The sequence below is a fragment of the Carettochelys insculpta genome, chromosome 11 (genome assembly GCF_033958435.1).
Source record: "Carettochelys insculpta isolate YL-2023 chromosome 11, ASM3395843v1, whole genome shotgun sequence".
Classification (NCBI taxonomy): domain Eukaryota; kingdom Metazoa; phylum Chordata; order Testudines; family Carettochelyidae; genus Carettochelys; species Carettochelys insculpta.
In genome coordinates this window covers 15,064,074-15,086,573 of record NC_134147.1, presented here as the reverse complement: position 1 = coordinate 15,086,573, position 22,500 = coordinate 15,064,074, and the positions used below count along the sequence as shown (strand labels likewise).

The following is a 22,500-nucleotide window of genomic DNA, read 5'->3' as shown; positions in this document are numbered from 1 at the left end:
CGCGCTGATCACAGAACCCCACTTGTGCTGGCGCCATGGAGGACTAGACGTTCAAAAGAGCGGCCCACGAGTGTCTACAGATGCCTTCTTTCGAAAGATTTCAAAAGAAGGGGCTCTTCCTGTAATGGGAAGGGAAGAGCAATTTTGTAAGGCGTGCAGCGAGCTTTCGAAATTATTTTCAAAAGAGCATTTTTTGTGTGTGAACACTCTGTGGGATCTTTCAAAAGGGTCCCTCCTTTCGAAAACCATTTTGAAAGAACTTGCTAGTGTAGATGCGGCCCTAGTGATTACTAATTAGTCCTTATCTTTACAGAATGAAAAATCTTACAACTGAATTTCCTTATCTCACCAGTTCCTGTCACAGAAGTTCAGAAGTTGGGCAATGGGGGGAAGCAACTGGCCTGGAAGATAGGGGATCCTAAATCCAGGAAAGTCTGCATAGTATATGCTGCCATGAACCCCAAAAGCCTGGGTTCCCTAGCAGCCTGCCAGGCTGGCAAGCTGACAGAAAACCAGGCAGAAGTCTAAAGTAAATTAGTGAAAATTTTCATCTCCACAAAAACTATTAGGTTTTGACAAATCAACAAATTCTGATGAAAAAAGGATCTTGCTGGAATGTAGCTGAATGTACTCATTAGCAAGGAAATTCAGATTTTCCATTTGCTAAAGATGAGGACCTTCACAATAACCAGTAGGTGTGTCAGATGCCCAACACTTAGAAAAATAAAAATACCATAAAAACTTTGTTCAAATTTTCATCTTAGTTATTAGCTTCACGCATGTAAAACTGCAACACTGACTGCTCTACCTGCACCACAAAAATATAAATTGCAACATTTTGGATATTCAAATTCAGCCTGCTGCATTACAAATAGAGCACATGGTAACAGAGCTACATTATAAATTATGTGTAATGCCACTAAGATTTACGGGATAAAATACATGAGGCACTTTACCGTAAAGAATTTGCCCTTTCTGGAGAATTAGGAAAATGTTCTAACAAGGAAGAATAAATGTTTTTCTACTTTGAGGTACAGATTGTTCTATAGGAATGGTGCTGAGCCCATTAGTCAGTCTGGAAGATATGCAATAGATCAAGCAAAAGGGGCAGACTATATTAAAACATGGTATATAGTTAACTTCGGGAGCTGTATTTAAAATACATCAATTTTATGTGAGGCATTAACAGCATACTGTACCTTTACAGATGTATCTGCAGTCTCAGTTGATCCAGCAATTAGCCATTGTTTGTCAGGTGAACAAACAAACAAATCAATGCTAGAGTTTTGAAACGCTGCTATACGTGAAACCTGCTTTAGATTAGGAACTTCTAATGTATAGATAGCGCCTCCTGCAGTGGCTGCCTAAAATAAAGAAAATATGAGTAAGATAGAAACATGGTTAGGACATTCCAACTTCTGCAAAAAAAATCTAAAGGTTTAGTCGTGATGATATCACCCAGCATTTGTGTTTTATTTGCATTTAAGCTGGAAGTGGTACTATCAGTGGTATCTCACATCAAGATGTGTTTAGCACAGAGTCTCCTGTGTAGTCCATTCAACAGAAAAGGAAATTTCCCTACAGTTTACAGAGGGTTCTTTTAAGCCCATTTTTGGGATCAGCACAGCTTCTCTCCTGGAGCCCTTACAGCAGTTGCACACAAGATGAACGCAGCCCTGTGGAGGTAGAACCACCTCATTATGTATGGTGAATCACACACCTTCTATGTATTGTGTATCAGGGGCAGCAGAACAAAAGGCAGTGGAGAGAGATTTCCTAATGATTCAACATCTTGGCTTCCAATCTCTGAAGTGGGAATTTAATTCTCCACCACTCAGTCAACTGCTGATGCAGCAGCCCAGTGCCACCATGCTGTAACCCTGCATTACTGTAACAAACATTCAGTCCTCTGAACCCCATTCCCTGCAGTTATGAGAAACACAGGAATGCGTAGCTTTCATCCCCTCATTGGCAGCACTAACACCACAGAGGACTGAAACAATCATATCCCCAACAAGCCCCACAAAGGTGACTATGAGTAAAGTCTTTTTCTATTCCTATCCAAAACATGCACAAATACCATTGTCCTACTCTTGCATACTTCCACACCACACGTGCTTGTATTTCTTCCATTGTAATAGCAAGGCAGATGCACACTACAGCCATTTGTAGCACTTCCCTGTATTCTACTCTGTTCCAAACAGATATGTAGACAAACTCAAGGGAGTCCAAAGAAGAGAAATCAAAAATGGGGCCTGGAGGAAGGATTGGAAGAAATAAACACAATGTGGGGAAAGGGAAGAACTCGAAGGGGATACAATAGTCTCTAAAGGATATAAACTGAAGGGAGCATGACTGCACTATACTAACAAAAGTTAGTACCTCCCAAAACCAGCACTCTCTGGTCTGGCAACATCAACGACAATACATTTTATGCACCTTTAATTTTATCTCCCAATGCTTAAATGTACCATAACAGAAGCATATTTCTCCTTACATTAAGTGAGCACATATCTAGGTGTAGCTGATTTTGTTAGCTAAGCAATCATTAATTTACAGTCACCTTGGTTTACTTACACTTAGGAAGGGCTGCTTGTTCACACAGTAGGGAACCAAACTGCATGAGGATGATGATGTGGAGAATGCAGCAAGCTCTTCCCCAGTCTCTCCATGCCAGACTTTGATGGTTCCACGGGCATCCGTGCTAACTGCCACTTTGTACTGTGGGACAGTAATAAGCTTTACCAATGGCACTTCCTGGGGGGGACTGGACCATATCTGTATACCCTGAACAAAAAAATGTAGTTAGGGACCAGTTGATGGGCACATTAAATAGATTTAAGTGGCTATCAATAATGTATCCTTTTTCCCTTCAGAGTAGTGTATTTATAGACCATTGAAAACATTTATAGACCATTGAAAATATTACATAGTAACATTTTGCTTGGTATTTTCCAGTGTTTGTGTTGAAATAGTTTTCCTTTAACAAGACAGCCATTAGCTTCTGCTCGCTGGAACTCTCTCGCCTGCCGGATTCTAATAATGACTCAGCTTACTCCACTGTATTTCAAAAATCCTGAACTGCAGCCAAGAAGCTCTTTCCAAGGATGACATCATTTTAAGTAATCTGATGTTTCCTTTGAAACATAAATCTCATTTCTTCTCTCCACACCCAATGACTTTGCAGACCACAGGACTGGAAAATTCCACTCCTTCACCTCCACTTAATAGCAAGAATCTGCAATAGTTTTTAAATCTTCTTGCTCTCCTGTTCACTTTTATTGTCCGCACCATCTTCAGGGCACCATCACGCTGGTTTGCATTGAGCATAAGAGCGTATTTTCAAGCCATCTGTAATGCAGGGAGACTACACAGCAGCAGCTGATACTCTGCTGTGCAAACTCATCTCAGTCTGGACTTACTGTACAGCATCTTTTGCTACTCACGTCCTACCTAGGTCTTTCCTGAGCAGGGAATGTCAATAGCATCTCACTCTGTGAAGTGGATGGGGGTTTCTGAAGCGATCTAATGATCACAAGAATCAAGTTGAGATCAAGCTCGCTTTCACAGTCATCTGCCACAAGATTTCATTCTGGTGGCCCAGTTCAACCTTGGCATCATTCCGTTCAGGTCACATGGTGCAAGCAGAGTTGCACCTGCTTGCTTCCATGGGTCAAGTTCTAGCCTGCTGTAACTGACACAGAAGTCTCTGGGCTCAACTCAATGACGACAAACTGTTGCATGTCAGAAAATGGGTGTGCATGTTAGAGGTCGACAGATTTACCATTTACTAGACATGCAAAATGTAGGTGTGTAACACTGCATGCCAAAGGTTTGTGGAAGGAAAATGCTATCAATACTGGCACTAGATAATTTAAAAGTTTGCCATAGTATTGCACTCATTTCTCTGACCATATTTACAATGCTCCAGCTCTCATAACAGATCCTGAACGCTTTAGGTTTAGCCAGCTAAATGAGAGTGGCTCCATTTAATCTGTGTTTTTTAATTGTATGTAATACTGTGCAAACCTGGAATATTTTAGTATTACAGTAAACTTATATCCACAGAGTTACAAACCTGGAAGTCCTGGACAGAGCAGGAACCACGAGCATCAAAGCCATGATTCTGAAAGCCCAGCTTTGCTGGACAGGGCACGTCATACAACTGGAGGGGTCAAGAATCCCTAAGTAACTCCTCTATGGAAGAAAGCAACAGCAGCAGCTTCACCAACAGAGCTAGGACAATTCCATTGCCCCCACTGTGAACGCCCATGCCGTTCAAAGCTTGGACTCCTCAGCCACATGTGAGTCCACAACCGATGAGCCTGTGCAAGCTCAAGACACCATCGTCGGACACAACGGACTACCTACATACATAGTATTGTGCACTGTAAACCTGTACTGTATTTATTTGTATTTACTTTCACTATACTGTACTTATGGAAAACGTAACTAAAATTTACTTATGGCTAAAATGCCAGTTATGTGAGAGTTCCAGATAATAGAATACTGGATATGAAAGAGTTTACTGTACATTTGACTGTACATATGAAACAGTTTACTGTACATTTAACAAATCTGGCTTCTCTAAAAGTAACATTCCACAATAGCTGTTTTCAGGGGCTCCAGCCTAATGCCCAGTATTCAGTGATTATCTTAGCAAAAAGAAATAGAAATCAACAAATATAGCCCTTCACTCTTACTGCAAGATTTCCCTTTACCTTTTGGGCAAGACTGTCAGGCTGAACTTAGTGTGTGTCCTCACCCCTGTCCCTCCAAGAACTCAGAAAAAGCAAATAGTTTACACTCTTAGAATAACTGATCTAAAATCTAATTAAAATTAATTGAGCAAATGAAGCCAGTGGAGCTTTGATGCCTGAAGATCCTATTCTGTAATAGGATAGAATATTAGAAGTATGAATTACTTGCACACTCTGACAGATCTCTCTGCTCCCCTCAAATGTGAACAGAGAAATCGGGGAAGAAGAAAAGTCTGATCTCATAATATACAATGTTTTGTGCTGTGATTTGAATTCAATATTGAACGCTAGTGACCACAAGCCTGAATCTTTACTCAGAAAGTTGGAATATGGCTGGAAGGAAACACAAGATCATTATCTGAACTCTGGTGGATCACAGGCCACCAGCACCCACACACTAAACCCCATAGCCAGAACAAGACCAAAGGACTATTCTGTGCCACAGGCAGAGGAGGGCCCAGGCTGCACCAGTGCCCACGGCACCCCCACAATGGCAGGGAAATGATTAAGTGATGTGCACTCAGACAATCCTGGCTTGTGACTCACGTGCTGCAGAGTAAGGCAAAGAAACCCCCTGCAACCCGATGACTGCTGCCAGTCTGACCAGATGGGAACATTCCTTTCAAACCCCACATCAGTTAGACCATCAGCAAGAGCCAGCCTTCTCTCAGACAGAGTGAGATGAAGTTGGTGTCACCCCAGCGCTCCACCTTCAGCTGCGGCCATCTCTGATGCTTCAGGAGATTTAAAAAGGAAGAAAAAAGTCTTCCAGACCGTGGCTAGCTGAAATCCTGTCACGAGCTTTAGGAACATAGGACAAAGACAACCCTAGGGCTGTGATTCTTGCCCCTTATTATCACAGTCAGTCATATAATTGCATTCATAAATTTGTCTAGATCTAAAAACAAATTGTGTGATCCCAAACAAATCTCCATTTTGGGAGTGTTCTAGAACCTGAGCGTTAGAAACCTTCTAAATTTCAGCTTGAATTCATGCGACAACATTCTGCTTTCACTTGAATAGTTCTTCACTTTCCCTAATATTAACTCATCCCACCACCAATGTATTTATAGATAGCAATCATTTCCCCATTCAGATTTTTACTAACTTGAATAAGCCAACCTTTTCCAGTCTCCTGCATAACACTTACCCTCCCCTCCCTGATCATTCAAGCAGCTATTCTCTATACAGGAGGTGTTACCAGTACTTAGTACAAAGGCACTATTGTTTCTCTGTCTCTACATAGCAGGATTGCACTGCTACATTAAATTGATGACTCAGTCATCCTGTGATGGACCCATATACCCAAGTCTCTCTCTCTCACTTTCAGCTCCCAGCTTGTAGCAGAAATTGTTATTAGACACTAGGAGTATGCCCTTCCACTTTGTACTACTGAATTTAATCTCATTTGTCTTCAGGGACATCCAGATTTTGTGTTTCATGTTCTGATCCTCTTCTTTATTGACAATGCCGCCCAATTTATCATCAGCAAATTTCTTTAGCACACTCCTATTTTTTGTGACAAATTCATTTATTTAAAAAAAAAATAATGGAATATGATGGATCCCAAAACTGAACCTTGGAAAACTTCATCAGTAACCTCCCTCCAGTCCGATAATCCAATTTTTGGTACAGCTTGATTTGTAGCCTTTTCCCTTTAGCCAATTCCTTATTCACTTTACAATGCTTATACTGATCCTCATCATCCCAGTTTAACTAATAACAAGAAGCACAACAGGCATATGTCATAGTGGCAAATGCTTTACCAAAGTTCAGGTACACTAGTTCTACTGCACTTTCCATATCTAAAAAATTCCAGTTATTTTCTGAGGAGAAAATTAGGTCAGCCTGACATGATCTACCTTTGGCAAACCCATGCCACAATGCATCATCCCCTCTACCGTTTACTTCTATGAATGTAATTATTTCTTTCACAAATTTAAAAACAAAAAGCAGTCAAGTAGCACTTTAAAGACTAGCAAAATAGTTTATTAGGTGAGCTTTCGTGGGACAGACCCACTTCTTCAGACCATAGCCAGACCAGAACAGACCTGGTCTGGCTATGGTCTGAAGAGGTGGGTCTGTCCCACGAAAGCTCACCTAATAAACTATTTTGCTAGTCTTTAAAGTGCTACTTGACTGCTTTTTGTTTTGATAGTGTATAGACTAGCACGGCTTCCTCTCTGTTAAAATTTAAAAACAGTACTGAAACCAGACTAACAAGACCTGTACTTTGCCAGAGTACTCTCCACTCTAACAGGTCTGACCATTTTTTGTTACTCCCAAATAACTGGATTTATTTAAAAATATTTGCCACTGGATTAGCAGTCTCATGTACCAGTTTTTATCAGTGTTCTGCAGTGGAAGTTTTGTTTCCCCCAGTTAGAGTGCATTAAGATTTTCTTCCGCCTCAGATGTGACATATGCCATACTGTTGTAATTGAAAACTGAGGCAAAATATTCATTCAGCTCAGGTGATTTTCAGTAGAATACTTCCAGTCCTTTGAGTGGAAAGGGGAAAACAAGACAAGACAGAAAGATGGATAAAATGTTGATGCTGTAGGAAGGTTCTGGGATGAGTGACCATTGGAAGGCAATTTCAGAAAGAAGATCATTCTTGACTGATGGACTCTCTGAATACTCAGTGTTAATCCTTTGTGATCAAGACTGACACTATTGTTAAAAGGGCTTTAAATTAGAAGATGAGATTGAGAGAGATTCACGAAGTCTCTAATGTATTGAAGCAAGGCATGGAGCAGGAAAATCACATAAAGGAAGATAAAGTAAGGGATAAGAGATTATCACAAGCTAGAAAACTAGGTGAGGTCTGAGGGAAACAACTGAAGAGCTTGTACACAAATACAAGGAGTCTGGGCAACAGCATGGCAGAACTGTTGGTGCAAGAGGTTAAACCAGATATAGCGAATATAGTAACATGGTGAAGTAGCATTTATGACTAGAATATGGGCATTGAAGGTCATGTATTGTTTGAGGGAGAAAAGGGTAACAGTGGTGCAGTAACATTGTACATCAACAAAGCAGTAAACTTAAAGAAGTGATAGTATGGACAAAATCTGCTTGGGTCAAAATCATTCTGAGGAAGGGCTGTCAAAGAGGTTCTGCTGGGATAGTAATATGGTTCTGCTCTAGACGCCCAGAATCAGACTCTGTTGTGGCAGTAATAACATCAATATTATGAGAGAGCAATATTTTCTGGAATAGTGTCATAATTGGAAACTCTAAATTTTCTGGCTATAGTTTGTAAAATAAATGCTTCTAATACTGGTAGGGACCAGTTACGCCTGGACGGGAGAGATGACAATTTTCTTCATCGAATTGCCACTGAACCAACAGTTCATACATCTGTATCATACAGATGATAGTTTTAGGCTTACTTTTGGTAAGTAGTGAGATACCACAGGCATTATCGTCATAGGAAATAACCTTGAATTGAGTGATCGTGAATTAATTCAATTTAAATTAAATGAGGGATAATTCAAACCACATCATCAACTGTGTTTTTTAATTTCTCAAAGGGCACACCAAGGGAATTAGTTAAAAGTCAGTTGTAGTGAAGAGTTCAAGGACTTAAATATGGAAGAGGCTTGGAATTTCTTCAATTTAACCATACAAAAACAATTTGGAAGTTGCAAAATGTGTAGGGAAAGGCTCCAGAACCCTCCGGAAGAATAGCCACCTCAAAAAGTTTGATAGGAAGAAACTGAGAGCTTGCAGGGAATAGAAGAAGGGGCTTATCAGCAAACAACGCTACACTGTAGAAGTTAGAAAAATCACGGAAAAAAGTGGGATTTCCTAAAAAGTCAGGCTGAATTAGCTTTTGCCAAGGAAACTAAATTAAGTAATATGAGATTTTCTTCCCCCCCATTTTACAAATAAAAAGAAATGATGAAGCTGGGCCACTATGCAGTGTGGATGGGAAGGAAATTAAAGATCTAAGTCTGGTCCAAAACCTGAAGCTAATGAGTGTTTTACAAAAAGGCAACAATTGCCCCTTGCATAATTTTAGAAAGATGACACTAGGATCAGAAACTGGGTTACCATATTCCCCCATTCTCCTTTACATACTAGCCACCTTATAGCCTCTATATAGTTTTCGAAAAGTTCACTCAGTTTGAATTGAATTGTGGATAATGTTTGACTTGTATTTGAAATACTATCTTCTGAAGACTTACAGCTGTTGTATAACAAACTGTATGACAGGAGTAACATATAGAATTGTTTTGAAAATAATGGTCCAAGTATTCTTGACTGTGACACTGGACTTGTAAAGAATGTGCATCTCACCTCTTGGACCTGCCATGCTCGGACAGTGCCATCAGTAGATGCAGTGCAGACTGCAGAGCTGAGCTTTCCAGCACCAAACACATGCTCATTGTCTGAGAGATAAGCCATAGCAACTATTTCACCTACAATAATAAAATACAACAAAAATATTGGTATGAACATCAAGAGATTTCATGCTCACCAGGAGCAGTAAGGCCTCTATCCAGTGAAGCATTAAATATGAGACTAATGACATTAAGCAGAACCAGGGCCACAAGAAGGTGCGAGCTGGATTGCTTCTTAGAACGTAATCATTCTGCATTTTCAAACATGGCCTAGTAGTTTGTTCCTAATATTCAGAGTAAGAATAGCTACAATGTTCCATTTTGCGTTATCCAGAACATGTCCAGTCAAAATTTAAAAAGACATCTGCAGGAGAGAAAATAAATCATGTAAATTATCCCCTCTACTGATAAGAGGTGATTAAACAACATTTCAGCAAATTAATACCTGGATAGTACAAAAATTGCTTTAGTTAAATCTGTTAACCTTTTCCTTGATAAACATGCTGTTTGAATAAAAAAAATTATGTATTCCAAGACATATATGCCGGTTAGTTTAACAGCAAGATGTATGAACACAGAAAGAAATTAAAGGGTAAATCACACTAACTCAAGCTATGAATGCAATCTGAAAGGAATACAAAACACTAGATTCTACTCTTATTTATGTGTGAAATCCAGACTCCGGTCTTAAATTCTTAGCCTGTGGGTGCTATTTAATTTGGACTTCACTGAAGGTGCCATGCAACTCAGAGGACAGATGCCGGATTTTAAAGGTATATGAATGTTTAAATATAAGCACATAACTTCATTTTAAAATCTGGACCTAATTACCAGTGAAGAAAGGATTTATTTAACCAGCATGGAATAACAGATGCATTATTTGGTTTTATGTCATCTTTGAAGATGACATTTTCTGCAAAATGTTATGGGATGAAGCTTGTAATTTAAAAATGATTAGGGCTCCATTCTTTTCATGAGACTGTGCACACCCCCATCATACCATAAGGCCAATCATCCACGGCACTTCACAGAATCTGAACATTTTCCTCATAGTTTTCTACCAGGAAAGCATTCCAGTTTTTGGATTTGTTGGATGTACATGTAAAAAAAAATGTATGTTCAGTTTGGGAAAACAGTTTTGCAGGCATGCAAAGTCTCTACTCCTAAGCTATGTCTACACTAGAGAGTTTTGCTGTCAACAAAACTCATGGAGCATCCATACTAAAAATACATTCTGTTGACATACTGTCAACGTAACTTGGCAGTTTTGTCAACAGCCTTCTGCCTCTCCCCCATGAGGCAGAGCGCCTTTCTGGACAGAATCTGCCAACAAATAAACTGTGTGGATGCTCTGTGGGGGCCCTTTGTTGACAGACAGGGCTTCTGGGTCACTAGTCCGCCCCGTCTGCTGTGCTTCCAGTTGGCCGTTCTGTCAAGAGAGCTGTCAGGAAGTCCAGCTGCTCTCTGTTGATAGAACAGATCAACAGAGTGATCTGCTTTTGTGTGTGGCCGTGATCGGTCAACAGAAGTTTTGTCGGACGATATCTTACAACAGTAACTTCTGTCAGGACTCTAAGGCTACGTCTACACGTGAAGCCTACATCGAAATAGCTTATTTCGATGTAGCAACATCGAAATAGGCTATTTCGATGAATAACATCTACACGTCCTCCAGGGCTGGCAACGTCGATGTTCAACTTCGACGTTGCGCAGCACAACATCGAAATAGGCGCAGTGAGGGAACGTCTACACACCAAAGTAGCACACATCGAAATAGGGATGCCAGGCACAGCTGCAGACAGGGTCACAGGGCGGACTAGCGCTTCCGGGGCAACAGCTAGCCACTCCCTTAAAGGGCCCCTCCCAGACACACACAGCCTGCACAGCACACGGTCTGAGGAGCCATAGGCACACAGACCCCGGGCGACGCAGGCATGGACCCCCAGCAGCAGCAGCAGCAGCAGCAGCAGCAGCAGCAGCAGCAGCCAGACGTCCACCCAGCCCTCCTGGCAGGAGCAGGGCTTGCCCTGATCCATGCCATGCGGGAGGCAGCTGAGCACCTCCTTGCTACACCGGAGAAGGAGCTGCCCCCAGGGCAGCAGGGCTCAACCCCCACCCCTGCAGCACCCCGCCCCCACCCCCGCCTCACACTCCGGCGGCTGTGGAGCTACCCCACTAGCACCGACTGGTGGGAGCAGCTGGTGCTTGAGGAGTGGGACGACGACCGCTGGCTCAGGAACTTCCGGACGAGCCGGCAGACATTTATGGAGCTGTGCCAGTGGCTCACCCCTGCACTCAGGCACCAGGACACCGCCATGCGGCGTGCCCTCCCTGTGGAGAAACGGGTCGGCATCACTGTCTGGAAGCTGGCCACTCCAGACAGCTACCGATCCGTGGGACACCAGTTTGGTGTCGGCAAGGCCACCGTCGGGGCTGTCCTCATGGAGGTAAGAGAACCCACGGGGGGAAGGCAGGGCAGGGGAGGGGGGCCCGGGCAGAGGAGGGCAGGGGAGGGCAGGGCAGGGAAGGGGAGGGGAGGGCAGGGCAGGGCCATGCACACCGTGCTCACCCCCCATTGGTGCTGTCCCATGTGCTTTCCCTGCAGGTTGTGCATGCCATCAATGCCATGCTCCTGCACAGGCTCGTGAGGCTGGGGGACCCAGATGCCACCATCGCGGCCTTTGCCACCCTGGGCTTCCCCAATTGCTTCGGGGCTCTGGATGGGACTCACATCCCCATCCGCGCCCCGCATCACAGTGGAGGACGCTACATCAATCGCAAGGGCTACCATTCTGTGGTTCTCCAGGCCTTGGTGGACAGCCGGGGCCGTTTCCAGGACATTTATGTGGGCTGGCCTGGCAGCACCCACGACGCCCAGGTTTTCCGGAACTCAGGCCTGTGCCACCGGCTGGAGGCAGGGACCTACATCCCCCAGCGGGAGATCCCTCTGGGGGACACCACCATGCCCCTCTGCGTCATCGCAGATGCAGCATACCCCCTCCAGCCCTGGCTCATGCACCCGTACACGGGCCAGCTCTCCGCTAGCCAGGAGCGCTTCAACCAGCGCCTGAACCACGCGCGCCAGGTGGTGGAGCACTCATTTGGCCGCCTGAAAGGATGCTGGAGATGTCTCCTGACCCGCCTGGATGTGGGCCCCAACAACATCGCCCTGATTGTGGGTGCCTGCTGCGCCCTGCACAATTTGGTGGAGAGCAAGGGGGAAGCCTTTTTCCAGGGCTGGGCTGTGGAGGCCGGCAGGGCCAACGTGCAGCCACCCGCTGCCCCCAGTCGGCAGGTGGACCCCGAAGGGACCCGGGTCCGGGAGGCCCTGCGGGCCCACTTCGATGATGAAGCCGCGGCGTGAACTCTGCCAGGCCCCCCACTGCCCACCCCTTCCTCCACCACACTCCCTGCCCCAACGCCCACACCATGGAGCACCCAACCACACCCCCCTCCCACTTTTCCTGGACAAATAACAGCACGCACTTGTGGCTGAACTTAAACTGCTTTTTCTTTTAGAACTTTTTTTTTTAACTATAAATAAAACAAGAACAAACTACATACAACATGTGTGGAACAAAAGTAATGTGTACAAATAAAACAATAGTAATAAAAAAGTTTGTTCACTAATAAAAAGAAAACCAGGGATGATAAAGGGGAGAACTATTTACATGGGGGGGACGGGGCAAACGGGGGGCACAAATTAATGTCACAACTATATACAAGGGGGGGGGGCCACGTCCCGGGCCCCTCGCCCCTAAAGTCCGGCACTGGGCGTGGGCGGCCGGGAGCCCAGCCGCGGCCGCAGCCCTGTCCGGGGCTGGCTGGGGGCAGGGCGGACCGGAAGATATGCCTGGCGAGTCTCAGCTGGCTCCAGGGGTCCCTTGGCGCTCCGGCCCTCGGCGGTGGGTGGCGGGGCGATGGCGGACGGGACGGCAACGTGCGGAGCAGCTGGTGATGCGGCGGGTGGCGCAGGCAGGGCGGACGCTGCGGTGGCTGGCGCGGCATGGGGGGCCAGGTAGTCCACCAGGTGGTTGAAAGTCTCCATGTAGGCCCCCCATGCCTCTTGGCGCCAGGCCAGTGCCCGCTCCTGCAGATGCAGGTGCTGCTCCGCGACCTCCAGCTGCCGACGGTGGATGGCCAGCAGCTGGGGGTCCGTTGCCGTCGGCTGGTGGTGGCGCGGGGTCCGCCGTCTAGCCCGCCGTGGGGCCGGTCGGTCCTCGGCCGAGGGGCTTGCCTGGAGCGATGGCCCCAGAGGGGTCTCCGGGACCACTGATGCCTCGCCGGCGCTCTCTTCCGGTCCTTCCAATGGTGCAGGTGCGGGACACAGGAGAGGCGGGGGGAAGAAGAATGGAGACAGGCATTAGTGTGGGCCCCGAGCCGTGGCCTTTGTCCCCCCAGCCCTGTGCTGCAGGTTCCCCATCCCCGTCCCCGGGAGATGCTGCTGTGATGGATGGGGTTCAGGGGTCCCCCTGCCCTGCACCCCGTCCCCTGGTGGGAGCGACTCTCACTTCACTCCGCAGGGTCTGACAGGAGAGGTTTCTTAGGCCACAGATGCCCAGCTTCTCCCAGGAGTGACAGCACCAGCTGTCGGAAGAGACAGTCCTTCCAACCCGTCCTGGGGAGAAGACCCGAAGGGGTGCCCCTCTGGGATGCAGCTTTCCCCCTCTTCAGGCTGGCTGCCTTCCAGCTCTCCCTTCCCCTAGCCTCTACCTGTGGCCCCCGCCCTCCCCCCGCAATTCAAAGCCAGCTCGGCTCCTCCCTCCTCTTTGTTCAGGGCAGAGGTGTCACATGCCAGCTGTAGCCCCACGATCATCCTTTGCCCCTGGGAGCTATTCGGCTCTTGTTGCTTATATCTAGCCTGTCTCCCTTTTGCACTCCCACCACTCCATCACATGCTGCTGCTGCTGCTGTTGCTGCTGCTGCTGCGGGGTGTCCCACCCCCTCCTCCCGGGGGCCCCTCGAGGTTCCGCTCCCCCCTGCCCCGGGGATGGGGCATGGCACTGTCGTGCGGGGTGGCGGGGGGCAGGGGCTGATGCACTGGTGTGAGGGACATGGCCCTGCTGTCCTTGGGGCCATGGCCACGTGAGCATGTGGGGGGCCCTGGACACATATCTATTACCCCCGCCCCTCAAGCCCAGGGGTGTACACGAGAGAGGGGTACATACCTGTCGGTCCACTCCCACGGTCCGGAGATCCCCAGGGGGCGGAGGCCCGGCTGCTGCTCTGGGATGGCAGGAGGAGGATCTGCAGCCCGGATTCTGCGGAGGAGGAGCCCCCCTCCTCCTCCTCCTCCTGCCGCGATGTCCCGGGGGTGGGCTCCAGGGGGGGCCCCCGGGGTGCGGGGCTTACCTCCGGGGCGGACTCCGGCTGAAGGGCCTGCTGGGGCTCATCGGCCGAAGTATCAAGGGTGGCCGGAGGGGAGGAGGTGTGCCGGGGGCCCAGGATGTCCCTGAGCTCCCTGTAAAAGGGGCAAGTGACGGGGGCGGCCCCAGATCGGCTGGCCGCATCCCGGGCCCGGGAGTAACCCTGCCGCAGCTCCTTCACCTTACTCCTGACGTGATCAGGAGTGCAGGCAGGGTGACCCCGGGCAGCCAGGCCATCGGCCAGCCGAACGAACGCATCCACGTTCCGGCTCTTGCTCCCCATTACCTGGAGCACCTCCTCCTCGCTCCAGAGCCCCAGCAGGTCCCGCAGCTCGGCCTCCGTCCAGGAGGGGCCCTGCTGCCGCTTGCCAGCCTGGCTGCCTGCCTGGCTGGGCTGGCTGCCCTGGCTCCCCTTGGGGGGGGGTCCCCTGGGGGCACTGGGGGGGCTGCCGGGCAGCCATAGCAGGTGCTGGCCCTGTTCTGGGTGGCTGAGGGACGTGCAGGCTGGCTGCGTGTCTGGGCTGCTGCCTGTACGTTCCCTCAGCTTCCTGCACAGGAAGGGAGGGGGAGGGGACCTTTAAGGGGCTGCTCCACGCGGCCACCATTGAGCTGAGGGGCTGCAGAGAGCGTCTCTCAACCCCTCAGCTGATGGCCGCCATGGAGGACCCCGCAATTTCGACGTTGCGGGACGCACAACGACTACATGGTCCCTACTTCGACGTTGAACGTCGAAGTAGGGCGCTATTCCTATCCCCTCATGGGGTTAGCGACTTCGACGTCTCGCCGCCTAACGTCGAAGTTAACTTCGAAATAGCGCCCGACGCGTGTAGTCGTGACGGGCGCTATTTCGAAGTTAGTGCCGCTACTTCGAAGTAGCGTGCACGTGCAGACACGGCTTAACAGAGTTTAAAAAAGAACTCGATAAATATTTGGAGGTTAGGCCCATAGATGGCTATTAGAAAGGGGTAAGGTATGGTGACTAGCCTTTTGTTGAAGGTGGGAGATGGATGGCAGGAGACAAATCACTTGATCATTGTCGTCGGTTCACCTTCTCTGGGGCACCTGGCATTGGCTACTGTCAGCAGACAGGATACGGGGCTAGATGGACCTTTGGTCTGACCCAGTATGGCTGTTCTTATGTCAATGTACTGCTGTAGTGTAGATGTAGCCCTAGTGTATAAAGCATTTGTCCACCTAGATCCCATGAGGGGTTGAATTAATTTGGTTCTACAACAACAGAAACCATTCTTTTTATTGCATTTTCACATACCTTTATGCCCCCTCATGGCTCGACATGTATAATCAGAGCATGGTCGGCCTGATGCCATTTGATGATCCAGTTTGGAGCGGTGGAGATAGTACTCTTTCCATGTCTGCATACCTGGAGTCAGATTGGAAATATTGCAAAAGGTCCAACGATCTAGACATATTCTTCTGCAAATCATAAAAAGGACACTATGTGGTTACGGAGGAGGTGATCATTCTGAAATACCTTTCTTCACATTTCATCTCTTCACATTTGGCAGATGTCACCAGCTGGATACATCCAAATATCTTTTCTTGGATACAAGTAAAATTTTGTTCTTTACTTGGGGAATTTAGGATGTGGCAGTGGAGAAAAGGAATTCCACCCAATCACAAAACTAGACCCTGCAGTCACCATTGTTAAATACGAAAGGATGGAGATAATGACATTCCATCATGGATTGAGAGTAAGAATATCAAATTGTCTGCCTCCTCCCATTCTGCTCTCTGCAACATGCTGAAAATATATATATAAAAAAACGGGGGGGGGGTGGAGCTCAGCTGCATAGAAAGCAATAGAGAAAGCATTCTAGAGCTATCTCAGTGAATATGCCATATGGATAGCCAGGGAGAGAATTATAGCAATCCCCAGAGTGGGTGTGTTTCAGCAGCACTTGAGCCACAGTGTACTTTTACACTGCCTTTATTTGGCACTAGATCAAGCCCATATTGCACAATTTCCAGCTCCTATAGAGGCATCTATGGAAAGACAAGACAGAGACAGGTTTTTTCGAGATCTCACCAGCCTCTACAAGGGAGTGCCTGACCATTACAGAATACAGCTGTACAAAACCAAGGTTTGTAAGCTCACCTAAAATGAAGATGTCCCTGTAACAATAAATACACACATCAGTCCTCCTAACCAGTAGTGGTAAATTAATAATAACAACAATATATGAAGATACACATCTCATAGAGCTGGAAGGAACCTTGGATGGCCATCGAGTCCAGTCCCCGGTCCTCTTGGCAGGACCAAGCACAATCCCTGACAGATTTCTTTTTTTTTTTTTTCCAATCTCTTTGCCACAGACCTCTAAATGGCCTCAAGGATTGAGTTCACAAACCTGCATTTAAGCAGGCCAGTGCTCAAACCATTCTCCTAGTACCTCGAGTGAGCTGGTCATTCCTAATCCTAATCCAAATCCTAAATTTTACTATTTAAAACTTAAATGCTCCAATGAAACGTTCCAGCCTGCAGAACAAAGGCCTGTATTTGTCTGCTGAATAGATATAGCCCGCTTGGTGGCAGCAGAAGCTTCCTCATTAGGGAGACCAGCTAAGTCTGTAATTTGGCACTTGATCCACCAGATGTCAATTTAATGGGGCTAGTGAAGACTTGCGACATTAACCGCAGATCACTCTCCCAACAGTACTCCACTGGAATGAGAAGTTTAAGATAGGTCAATGGGAGAGTTTCTCCCATTGACCCAATGCAATGTAGACACCACATTAAGTCAACTTAAGCTACACAGACTCCAGCTATATCATTCACACAGGTAGAATTGCCTAACTTAGATTGACATAGCCCTGAAATGTAGAGCAGGCCCAGCTGTCCCAATATTACAGGACTTCTACTTATATAGGCGCTTATTACTCCCCACCTTATCCCAATTTCTCAAATCTGCTATTTTGTCACCCTACTCTCCACCCTGCTCTGTCAACGTACTTCACTTAGAAGGAAAAAAAAATCTGTAAGAGTGAGAAGATAGCAGTGCTTACAAAGATGCCCATTAAGTTCTCTGATAACTGTGTTGCTGCTGGGGTAAAAGATGGGTCTGCCTTAATCATTACTGAATTTTAAAAGATGATCAAGAGTGCCCAGAGCACTGAGAAAGGGCTCTTTTATTGAATAGTCGTAACAATCTAAGTTATTAAAATAAGGTGGTATTTGTATGATGTTTTTATAGTTTCACAACAGTCAAAGGGAATAGATTCCAAATACTATGCTGGCGGGAAAAAAGAGAGCATGTGCCCACATGTTCAAATGCCTTACGGTCAAGCCTGGGAGCCCAGCATACACCATGTTGTACACACGTCAACTTTAGGCAGTTAAAATTCCTGAATCACAAGCATTTCCAGGTTTCTCATTCTTCATAAACCCCAAAAGAGGCTAAGTTCTCTCAGTCCTCATCAGCGTTCGTGGGGGTGAGGGCACCCAAGTTCAGCACCTCACAGGACTGGTCTATTTGAAGTTGGTAGCAGTGAAGCCCCTGACAGGTCCACAGGACCAACCCCATGAAAGGAGGTGCCAAAATGGGAACCAAGGGCTACTAAAAAGGGCAAAGCAAAAGTACCAGGCAGGTGGCTGTAAAAGAATGTCAGTGGCTACGTCTACACTAGCCCCAAACTTCGAAATGGCCATGCAAATGGCCATTTTGAAGTTTACTAATGAAGCGCTGAAGTGCATACGCCGCGCTTCATTAGCATGCGGGCGGCCATGGCACTTCGAAATTGACGCACCGCGCCGCTCGTCCTGACGGGGCTCCTTTTCGAAAGGACCCCGCCTACTTCGAAATCCCCTTATTCCCATCAGCTCATGGGAATAAGGGGACTTCGATGTAGGCGGGGTCCTTTCGAAAAGGAGCCCCGTCGGGACAAGCCGCGTGGCAGCGAGGCACATCAATTTCGAAGTGCCACGGCCGCCCGCATGCTAATGAAGCGCAGAACATGCATTTCAGCGCTTCATTAGTAAACTTCGAAATGGCCATTTGCGTGGCCATTTCGAAGTTTGGGGCTAGTGTAGACATGGCCAGTGAGAGACAGTGAGCAGAGAACCCCAGACAGTGCCCACTCTACCCCAAAAGATCACCTTGCAGCTTGCCAACCAGTCTAATACCTACTGCACTCCCTGAAACGCTGAAAGGGACACTCACCTCCATAGAGAAATTGTATCTGCAGCTTCGTTCCATGCCTGTTACAAAGGGAAGAGAGAAAAACGTCATTTTAGAACGAAGGAAGCTGAATGTATATGATCACCTATAGAAAGTGTATAGATCTTAACAGGCTGTTAACAGTTCAGTTTATATCACCCACTGCACATTTAGTGTAGTCATACAGAACTTGTAATAGGTACTATACTAATGATTCAGAAGTGTGCTAGATAACTATTCATGATTGTGTTTTCCTTTTTGATGCTTCCTTCAGTGTTTATGTACACACACTTTATCTGCATACAACAAGAATTCCTGTGGCACCTTATAGACTAACAAAACAAAAAGCAGTCAAGTAGCACTTTAAAGACTAGCAAAATAGTTTATTAGGTGAGCTTTCGTGGGACAGACCCACTTCTTCAGACCATAGCCAGACCAGAACAGACTCAATATTTAAGGCACAGAGAACCAAAAACAGTAAGCAAGGAGGACAAATCAGAAAAAGATAATCAAGGTGAGCAAATCAGAGAGTGGAGGGGTGGGGGGGAAGGTCAAGAATTAGATTGAGCCAAGTATGCAGACGAGCCCCTATAGTGACTCAGAAAGTTCCCATCACGATTTAAACCATATGTTAATGTGCCGTATTTGAATATTATTAATTGTGTTAAATATATATTATTAATTAATATTTATATTATTAATTAATATTAATATTATTATTAATATTGTTAATTATATTAAAATATATATTAATTATTCAAATTTGGCACAGGGGCAGGCAGGGGGCAGTTGTGCTACCTGCGTGGGGGCGCTCACACGAGCGGGCTGGCAGGGGGCCACTCACAGGGGAGGCTCAGACCCAGTGTTTGTGGAACGTGAACCCTCACACACAGCCCTGGTGGTTGCGCCGCCGGGACTCGTGTGCGCTCCTCGGGCCCTGGCAGGAACTAAACGTGGAAGTCGGCAGGCTACTGCCCCGCCTGGCTGAAGTGATTACACGGGCTTTACCCATCGGCTCTAGGGCAGCCCCCTGGCCGCCTTCTGCCGGTGTCACGGCCCGCACGGCTGGTGCCTGTGCCCGGCGGCCACTCGGCTGGGTTTCTAACCGCCCCGGGCATAGGGGACGTGCGCTCGGGCAGGGAAGGCCCTTTCCCGGGACGGGCCTGACGCGGGGGCCGGTGGCCGCAGCGAGAAGCGCTCAGGTGGCAGCCGGGGCTCTCGGAAATAAGTTTGCAAAGGCCCCGGGGAAGCGCAGCGCCCCACCCCGCCCGGCGGGAGGCACGCGGGGGTCAGGCGGCGGCTTGGAGGAGGGCGGGACCCAAGGCCGAGCTGAGCACACGCCGCCCGGGACCTGATACTCCCTGGGCGCTACGCGCGGCGCGCGCCCGCCAGGGTACCTTGTTCACCCGCGCGGCGCGGAGCAGATCCGGGGCCTCCAGGAAGGAGAAGATGTGCACGAGGCAGTCCAGGGGCAGCCGCTCGCTGCCCATCTCAGCCCCGCCGCGGTGCGCCGGCAGCTTCCGGACCTAGCCCGCGGCGCCTGGGGGCGGAGCTAGCGCATCTGCCGCCCGCCCCGGCTCAGCCCCGGCTGTGGGTTCGCGGCCCGCGAGGGGTCAGCGCAGAGCGGCGCAGGCCAGGCCTTCGGACCCGGTGTGAGGCTTGTCCTCTGTGCCCATCGGATCCCCGTCCCAGCGCCTGCAAGCCGCCTCAGGGCCCACCTCTCACCCTTCCCTAAGCGAGCAGATTGGGTGACCCAGAGGCGGGATGCAGCTCCGTCCAGGCGGCAGGTCACACCTCTGCTGAGGCCAGGCAGGCCGTGGAGGGGGACAGCCACAGCCAGGGGCAGTGTCATGAGCAGAAGGATAAAAAGATCAAAGACATTCTCACCTTCTGACAGAAAGTACCGGGGCCCAATTAATGACCATCAGGAGCCAGGACCTTGGGGGCTGTCTCCTCTGAAACCACCAGAGAGGAAGGCCCATTCCATGTGATGGGAGCCAAGCAAGAAGAGTGAGGGCCTGTGTATGTGAGAAAGAAGAAGCTCGTGGAACTGTCCTAATGGTGGGAGAAGATGAAAAGCTTTGGGGCAAAGTTTCTGTGGATTTTGCCTTAATGCATATCTCCATGTTCTACTGTGATCTGTAGCTGTACTGAGTAAATGAAGAAGTTGATCAAATGGAAACCTGGAGACAATTAGGTGTGCTAAGAGTCTTTTGCTGAGATCATCTCAACACACGCACGCACACACAAATGACAGATCCCGTGGCACCTCATAGACTAACAGAAAAGTTTTGAGCATGAGCTTTCGTGAGCACAGACTCACTTCATCAGATGCTGGATGAAGTGAGTCTGTGCTCACGAAAGCTCATGCTCAAAACTTTTCTGTTTGTCTATAAGGTGCCAGAGGACCCTCCGTTGCTGTTACAGATCCAGACTAACATGGCTACCGCTCCGATACTTGACAGAAATGACAGACCTGTTTTGTGTTGGTTAAATTTACACTTTGCAGGGTATGTAACTAGCACATGGAGTATGACAGGTAGCTGGGCTTCTCTTTTCCTTCTCAGGGTATGTACTGTCTCTGTGGTTTATTCTGGTCCTTAGGTACTTTCACATAGTTCCCTTGTTGGGTTTGGTCAGTTGAACCCATAGGAATCCATGGGAGTCATGGACAGAAGTTGAGTGTTCAAAGAATTCTTTTGAGGTACAGAGGTGTTGTCTTCTCCCCCCAGAGGGTAATTTTTCCTCTCTCTAAAGGGCTGGTTTACCAGTTCTTAGCTCTTGCTATCTAGATTCTCTGTGTGACAAAAGGTAGGGATACCTATCCTATGACTTACAAAAGTAATTCATTCCATGAAAACTGTAAGATGAAAATTCATAAATCAAAAATGAAATTCCCATTAATTTTAATGTAAAACTGTGCAACTTTATTGGCTTTTAAAATGACATTTATTACCAGTATTCAGTTCTGAGATAGTGGTGAAGGAGGTGGTGTTGATGTGAGTTTCATGGAATCATCTCTGTCGTCACTGGAAACAGCTCCATAGTGAGTTCAGCCTTCTTAATTGGGGTTTTATCTTCAGCTGTTGAGGTTGAGGGCCAGCTGATAGTGATGAGGGTTTAGGAGGAGGTTGAGGGTTGAAAAAATGATAGAACTGAAGTTTGTACTGCAGCCCTCTTTTTCCTGTCGTACAGATGATAGCATCAAATGGCTCCATTAATTTGTCGCTTGCATGCTGAACTCTGTTCTAAGTTTGGGTTGTTGTCATAGCGAATTTGTGTAGCTGCCTCCAAAGCACTGAAGAATTTAGAGAATGTTGTAGTATCCAGTATTTTTTGTGTTTCATCCAATTCTTTCTCGTCTCTTTCTGATAACCTTTCTGCATCTAGCTGAATTAATTCTTTGTTAGTCAGTTCTTCACCATGTGATAATAAGAAGTCTTGAACATCATCTGTGTCTACCTCATTGAATCCTGCTTGTGTTGCCAGTTCCACGATAGGATTTTGAATGTCTTTCACTTCAGTCTCAAAACCACAGAAATCATGAACATATTTTGGCAGTAGCTTTTTCCATACACTATTCAGGATACTTTGAGTAATTTTATTCCATGCAGTTCTGATATTTTTCTACAGCCATCTTGAAGTAGTTCTTCCACAAGTGCTTAATTGTTGGCTAATCTTTTCCATCTGATGCAGATAGTAAGCTTTAAATTTAGCAATGGTGGATTGAACCATTGGCTGAAGGATGGAAGTGGTATTTGGGGGCAAAAAACCCACTTGAATGTTATCACCAAACTCTTCAATATTGATAGGGTGACTGGGAGTATTATGGAGGATCAGGAGACATTTA

General features: G+C 47.2%; 1 protein-coding gene across 2 annotated transcripts in view; it reads right to left on the bottom strand.

The window, feature by feature from the left end:
* FBXW12 (F-box and WD repeat domain containing 12) overlaps positions 1 to 20,310 on the bottom strand; it is a 29,656-nt gene extending 9,346 nt beyond the window's left edge. The window contains exons 1-6 of one of the 2 annotated variants that reach the window (XM_075004869.1): positions 20,048 to 20,310; positions 18,654 to 18,691; positions 15,746 to 15,909; positions 9,066 to 9,187; positions 2,578 to 2,787; positions 1,200 to 1,364 (exon numbers count right to left, since the gene is read on the bottom strand). In XM_075004869.1, coding sequence (XP_074860970.1) covers positions 1,200 to 1,364; positions 2,578 to 2,787; positions 9,066 to 9,187; positions 15,746 to 15,909; positions 18,654 to 18,691; positions 20,048 to 20,140 — 792 coding nt within the window. In that variant the 5' untranslated portion in view covers positions 20,141 to 20,310. The remainder of the gene's footprint in view (positions 1 to 1,199; positions 1,365 to 2,577; positions 2,788 to 9,065; positions 9,188 to 15,745; positions 15,910 to 18,653; positions 18,692 to 20,047) is intronic. The other variant, XM_075004870.1, reaches the window with a different exon arrangement.
* Between the last annotated feature and the right edge of the window lie 2,190 nt (positions 20,311 to 22,500).